A 7,500-nucleotide genomic window follows, 5' to 3' on the forward strand; every position below is an offset into this window, starting at 1 on the left:
CCCGATTACTTAATCGATAGATTTCGATGTGATTTGAAAAAAAAACCAATTAAATTAGTTGATCAATAATAATTAAATTTATCCGTTAAATATTTTGATAAGTGATATATTGTGTTTCTGCGACATTAACCACATTTCATAAACTACTAATCTGAAGATGATCATCAAACCACACAAATTTTTTGTACTAAAATTTTAAACTCAATCAAAGATTTCATCTCATAAAAACTCAAATTTTAATTCGGGTCAAAAATTCTTAAAAAATTTAAACCGGATCAGGTTGTGTGTGTATTTATATATATTAATATTATTTTATTCTTAATTAATCAATTTTAGAGAAATCTATCAATTTTAGGGAAAAATGTCAAATTCAAATAATATTAATTGAAAGGAGAATAAAGGGCTTTTTCATATATAATCAAGTTTAAAAGAATTTTGGCAAATATGCTATCATTTTTTAAAACAAATTACAAAAATACTATATTCTAAAAAAATATTTGTAAACATACGGTGGTTGCATATGCAACCATATTTGTAACTACTAGCAACCATGTATGCAACCAGAAATGCAATTTTGATTTTTTTTCAAATTAAATCTAGTTACATAATAAGTTGCAACTAATTGCAAATGCAGAAAAATGAATACCCCTACAGGAGTTATACTAATATAAACACAACAAAGTAGAAATCAACTAAAAGTAACCAACCTTCAACCTCGTAGGCAAATCACCACACGCCACCACACTCAGCGACCAATTATAACATTTAGTTTAATGAATCTCTACTACAATATGAAATGACTCAACATCACATCCTCTTCTTCGTCACTCTTGTAGTTGCCATTTAGTTTAATGGGGAGAGAAGGACGATGAGTTTAAACAATAGAATGAAAGTACCATATTAATGCAATTTAGATCTCTTTTTTTCTACTAAAAACGTAATATGCAATTAGATTAATGAAGTAGTAAGTTTGCAATATAAAGCTTAAAAATGATTTATCGGATAATCTCCCTTAATTTTGTACATGACAAGAAGAGTTCGAGGGATTTTTTATATAGCACAAAATGAAACACATAACCATATTCATATATTCTATTATTCTCGGTGTTACACAAACTAAACAATCTGGATATTTTAAATCAATCCAAAAACCTGCATTGAAAACTATTATCGAATTCAAAAAATCTTAGCATTGTCAAGGGAATAAAATTTCACGTGCTAGGATGCTTAAAGAATATTTCACATATTCCTTGTATAAATTTGTCATATGGCCGGATATATAAATTAAATATTACACAAACAAAGCACATGGCCTTGGTGCCTGTTATAACAGGAATTTGCAGGTGTCAAGACGTGACATGAAGGCATGTTGGCAGGCCATGACGGGATGTAGGCACATGACGGCACAGAAGCAGTTTGAATCACAGAAGAATTGGTCAAGCGGGTAAATAGCAAGGATAAGTATTGAAAGAGTCAATGTAACAGATAAAAGGGAGGTGCGCACGTGGAGTAGAAATAGGGGTGGTTAGTTAGCATGTGATCTATATAAACAGGGCTAGAGATATGAGATAGGCAATCAATTTCTACTGTAAACACAATCATTCAATCACTTGTACGCAACTTCCTAATTATAGTGGAACACATTTTTGGCAGGGTTTCAACCCTCCCGCGGTTTTTTCCTCTTCGGGGGTTTTCCGCGTCACCAATCTTTGTCTATTTACTTTATTGTTCTTAGCTTAATTCTTTAGCATTTAACCCCGCAAAATCCAGCTCGAACAATTGGCGCCGTCTGTGGGAAACTTGCTAAAGATTCAACGTAGAAACACATGTCGACGGGTGATCAACAGCAAGGCGGTTCCACGAGCCAAGGAGACAATGCTACGATACGACAGATGGCCAAGACAATCAAGAAACTGCAAGCAGACATGGATGCTCAGAAAGAAGCATGGAGGTCGGAGAGGGAGACATTACAATCTGAGAATCAGGCATTACGCAGAACCAGAACTACGACAAGGCGAACATTGGCAAGTGGGGCTAGGCGTCTGAACATGGACGATGGGGATGAAGAAGAGTGTGACGAGGAGATTGAAATAGAAAACCTTAATCACGAGAATCCAGAGGTCAACGATGAACGTGAAAATGAAAATGGTCTCGGGGGACATAACGGAAGACATGGACGTAACAAGCTGAACAAGAAGAGAAAGAAAGGACATAAATCTTCCAAATCACGCAGCCACGCGACAGAACCTATGTGGAAGGAATTACAGGACCTGAAAGAAATAGTACAACGCATCCCAGGAGTGCCAAAACCCTTAGAAAAAGCAACGCCAACCAGCTACGCAGACTGCCCCTTCCCCGACAACATAGCCATGGTGGATATCCCAAAGCGTTTCACGGTGCCGCCCATGAAGTCTTACGACGGCACTAGTGATCCACAAGAGCACATAGCTCAATACAAGCAGAGAATGTTCACAGTGCCAATAACCAGGGAAATGAGAGAGCCATGCATGTGCAAAGGGTTTGGCTCGACGCTCACCGGACCGGCTTTACAGTGGTATGTGGGTTTGCCTAACGGAAGTATCGAGACATTTGCTGACTTAGTCGACGCTTTCAACCTTCAGTTCGCAAGTAGCCGGGTGTTCGAAAAAACTACGAGCGATCTGTACAAGATTGTCCAGAGATATAGAGAGCCACTTCGAGATTATCTGACTAGGTTCAATCATGAGAAAGTCACTATAACCAACTGCGACATCCCGACAGCCATAGAAGCCTTCCGAAGAGGCCTAGATTGGGACTCACCACTCTACGATGAACTCACGAAGTACCCGTGTAAGACCCTAGACGACGTACAAGCTAAGGCGATGGCTCAAGTGCGCCTGGAGGAAGACAAGAAGGAGCTTACCGACTTGTAACGTTGGATGGAGAACAAATCCTTGGAAGCTGGAATGCACTACACTTAAAGACTTATCACATGTGATGATGTTGCTTTTTATCTATCCCGTTATTTGAAGTTCCAGAAAATAAGTCGCCACAGGGGGGATACAATGGCTACAGTTCATAAGTCTGCCGACATGTGCGAAGCGCCCTGCTATGACAATGAATACTTGGACACGACAGCTTTTAGTCAATCACCCCGGATGGAATTCAGACACCAGGAATCCGAAACGCCTTACATTTGAACTAGTATCACATGTAATGCGACTTATCTTTCCTTTGTTTTCTTAGTAGAAGTAGAGTAATAAGTCGATTAGGAGATTTATTTGTGCTTTGACTTATGCCACCTGGATTATGTTTCATGATGATTGCTATATTTAGTTGATTTCGAATAACAACATGTTTTCCTTCGCATGATTTGATGACTTGCTTTAATTTACTCTATATAGATCATGTATGCCCATGAGTGATTTGCATGCAAACCATAGATGTTAGACATAATAATTTTTACTCCCTATGACATGATATTGTGTGAATAAGATTTGTAATATGCCACTTAAAATAGGAGGGTTGATCACCCATCCTATTACAATTATTTGACTACGTTAACGACACTATTGCCGACACCACAAACAATTAATGATGCACTAGGATATTATCCAACCACAATTACGATTACGAGTTGAGTTTCAAGAGGGAAAGGCCTTTTAGCCAGCCTACGAATGCATGCATCAACGTTTGAAAATAAACAAATTTGTCGAATACAACAACGATTGAAAACTATGCGTTTGTCGAATACGTATATGACGTGCATCAACATTTGAAAATTATCAAATTTGTCGACTACTTATTTAACAATTTATAATTTACTTCGAACTTAGATATTGTATACTACAAATCAACATCCGACATATCGATGACCAACATATGTTACACGTTGTAGACAACAAACTTACTGGGGCTTCCCATGAACTAACAATCAAGATGTGCGATATCATTCATTCGACAAAAGCTTAATATATTAACGAATGTAACGACAATTAACAACGCCAAAATCACGTAATGAAATATATCTATGACGAACACAAAATTATTGAGAAAACAGACGACATGGAGGAACAACTGCGAAACACTTTGAGAGGACGACACCCCCATGACGCGAATGCGTTGTAATTAACTAAATTCAAAATTACTCGAAGTAACACAGGAAGAACACGTTCATAAGGACATGATAGCGATAATGATCCTCGCCCGAAAGCTTGACAAGATCAACAGAACAATTTCAATCCTCACCACAAGGGTGAAACAAAGCGAGAAAAGATTCAACAAAAACTGACAAGTCAAGACAAAAGTCTGTGACTACGACGACATGGGGCTTCATGAGTAAATACTAAAGGACAAGAGCTGCTAGTCTAAGATTGGTCATCTCATATGGCTCGTCTTATCCAGATTGACGATCCTCATAATCATCTTTCGGAGCAACTCACAAAGGCCGTACATATGATTCAACCAAGTCCATCAAAAACAACAATCTGGCTGCACAACAGCTATGTTCTTTCTCGGGCTCTTTGAATGAGTGGAGGTTCTGTTTAAAAGCTTGACGAGCAGCCAAAGTGGTCTAAGGAGCCTGCAGGACAGAATAAGAGTGGCTGGTGGCGTATGACATGGAACGACTATATGACCTGGGAATTATCAGAGATGAAATCATCAAGAGAGATTTTATTGATTAAATTGATTAAATGAATCAATAAAATCTGGGGCTATTGTTATAACAGGAATTTGCAGGTGTCAAGACGTGACATGAAGGCATGTTGGCAGGCCATGACGGGATGTAGGCACATGACGGCACAGAAGCAGTTTGAATCACAGAAGAATTGGTCAAGCGGGTAAATAGCAAGGATAAGTATTGAAAGAGTCAATGTAACAGATAAAAGGGAGGTGCGCACGTGGAGTAGAAATAGGGGTGGTTAGTTAGCATGTGATCTATATAAACAGGGCTAGAGATATGAGATAGGCAATCAATTTCTACTGTAAACACAATCATTCAATCACTTGTACGCAACTTCCTAATTATAGTGGAACACATTTTTGGCAGGGTTTCAACCCTCCCGCGGTTTTTTCCTCTTCGGGGGTTTTCCGCGTCACCAATCTTTGTCTATTTACTTTATTGTTCTTAGCTTAATTCTTTAGCATTTAACCCCGCAAAATCCAGCTCGAACAGTGCCCATTGCCCATATGTAAATATAAAAAATTAGGTGACACTTAGCTCCAAAACAATATCGAATAAAATCACACAAATAAAACATTTCACTCACAAAATCAACGAGATGCTTAAATTTGAATAATATCACAATCAGAAAAGAACAATTTCACGAATATCTTTGAGATGGGTGCGGTGGTGACTTTTTCCAGGTTAAACACGTTAAGAAAATAAATTATTAAAAATTCCAATTCAAGAGGTAAAATTGAAGAGTAATTTGTCGTCTAGTCAACAAATTAACATTGACCGGTCAACGCATCCACGTGCCAATCCAGCGTCACCAGATCATTCACACTCAGCAGCCAAATGCAAATAATCATTCAAACATGTAATAAAATCAATCTGTTGAAATTTGAGGTCAGAATCTAACTACTTCATCAAAGAAAAACACCCTCAAAGCTCAAAGCTCAAAGATCACCTTTTTATAATCTCCTTGAAATAAAAATATCGAGATTTTTTACCAGGATCATTATATTCTAACGACTTTTCGGGATCATAATGGAGCATTTCAGATCTCAGTCATGCAGAGATGGCAGAGATATGCAGATTGAAAGCTACAACAACAGTGCAGGAGGAAGACAAGTAGTTCCAACTAGTATGCAAGATCTGAGGAGTTACAGTACTAATCATGCATCAAATCCAGCAGCTAACTATAAAGAAGTGCAGATCAAGAAAAGCAAGAACAGTCTCGGGTCAACCGCGAAAACCTGGAGTTTTAATGATCCAGAGCTGCAGAGAAAGAAAAGGGTTGCAGGATACAAGGTTTATACTGTGGAAGGTAAAGTCAAAGGGTCTTTCAGGAAGAGCTTTAGGTGGATCAAGGACATTGTTTATGGATGGAGGTGATTTTTTGGGTTTAATTCAGGATTATATCTATGAGGTTCTTTGTTTTATGATCTGTTGTATACCACATATCTGTGTTGATCATCAAGTTAGAGGAAAGGTAATTGATCTGACATGATGTTATTGATTTGTAATAATTTCCAACTCTTTTCTATATGTTTTATACTTTATTGAAGAACAATAGCCAAAAGGCCTACATTGCTATACATATATGTTATACACTTGTAAATTGCTATAGATATATGTTATACTATTATGTGATTCTGCAGAATGAAATCCAACTAAAATAGCACAAGCTGTCATATTATGCAGAGTAATATGCTGAAATGTAATGTCATGCTTCATAGAAAAATTAGATACGCAATGCTTGTTTCTGGTAAATAAGCAATATATCATTAGGCACATGACTAAGTAATATGCTTGCTTCTTGATGGGTCGAAAAACTACATGTAGTGGTCTCAGTTACCATATTACAGAACCAATATGATTTATGCTGGACTAAGGTAACAGAAGTGGGCAGCCAGAACTAAGCAACAGAAAAGAAATTATGGTTAAGCTGATAGACTTGCCTGAATTGAGCTTGGACTATGTAATCATTTGTTACTGCAATGTGCAATGCTATATCCGGGGAACTTGAAGAGGCCGGCTAATGCTAATAAACGTAGTAGACAGTAAATTCCTCCCAGATGTATGGTAATTAAATTCACAGCTGGTAAACTGACCATGTCAAAGCCGCGGCTAGTGCAACTTGTCTTCGTTAAAATGCAGGCCTTTAATACCTTTGAGAGCCATATCAAAGTTCAACATGCCAGAACCATGTCTGCTTGAAGAAGAACACTTATGATCTGATGACCAAGTGAGAGCCGGCGAGTATCTCTAGAATCTGCCACAGCAAGTGGGGGGTTCATGCCTGCTAGAACGAGCAGGTCACCTTGACGATCCACTAAGCTTTATAGAACTAGAACTAGCAACTGCCCAGCATCAACAATAACGGAAGCAGCAAAACAATACTTTTAGGCCAATTGTATCTTGAATTAATTTATATTCTTTTAAATGCGGAAATTTGCATAAAGAGAAATGCATATATTGATACGACTCCAACAGCAGATGAGCATGACCAAGAAAAAATGCTTTTTAAATCGAGCTTACTTCTTTAACCATGGTCGAATTAGACGCAGCTAGTTTACTTTGTTTATCATTTCCAGCATTCATACTGTTTGATGGATTTGCCGCTAACCAACCACCAGCCAGGGGCGGAAGTAGGGGGTGGCTGGGGTGGGCTGCAGACCCACCCTCTATCTCTCTCCCCCCTCTATCTATCTCTCTCTCTCTCTCTCTCCCACCCCTCTCCCCCCTCTTTTTCTCTGTCTAATCTGTATCCAATTTTGAGGTTTTTTTCTTCTGAAGATGTCTCTTTTCTTTGTCATCTTGTTAAAAATTCAATATTTTCATTGCCCCAAGTT

The 7,500-nt window shown here is 38.1% G+C and overlaps 1 protein-coding gene and 1 long non-coding RNA gene across 2 annotated transcripts; one reads left to right on the forward strand and one right to left on the reverse strand.

Moving 5' to 3' along the window:
* Positions 1-5,692: 5,692 nt before the first annotated feature.
* LOC108221121 (uncharacterized) lies at positions 5,693-6,040 on the forward strand. The gene has a single exon (XM_017395019.1). The coding sequence runs from the start codon at positions 5,693-5,695 to the stop codon at positions 6,038-6,040; it is 348 nt and encodes a 115-aa protein (XP_017250508.1).
* Positions 6,041-6,389: 349 nt separating this feature from the next.
* On the reverse strand, positions 6,390-7,438 carry LOC108220796 (uncharacterized). The gene is made up of 2 exons (XR_001806796.2): positions 7,187-7,438; positions 6,390-7,008 (listed from the first exon to the last, which is right to left on the reverse strand). It is a non-coding gene; the product is annotated as an uncharacterized LOC108220796 (long non-coding RNA).
* Between the last annotated feature and the right edge of the window lie 62 nt (positions 7,439-7,500).

The sequence above is a fragment of the Daucus carota genome, chromosome 5, assembly GCF_001625215.2.
Source record: "Daucus carota subsp. sativus chromosome 5, DH1 v3.0, whole genome shotgun sequence".
In the NCBI taxonomy this organism is placed as follows: domain Eukaryota; kingdom Viridiplantae; phylum Streptophyta; class Magnoliopsida; order Apiales; family Apiaceae; genus Daucus; species Daucus carota.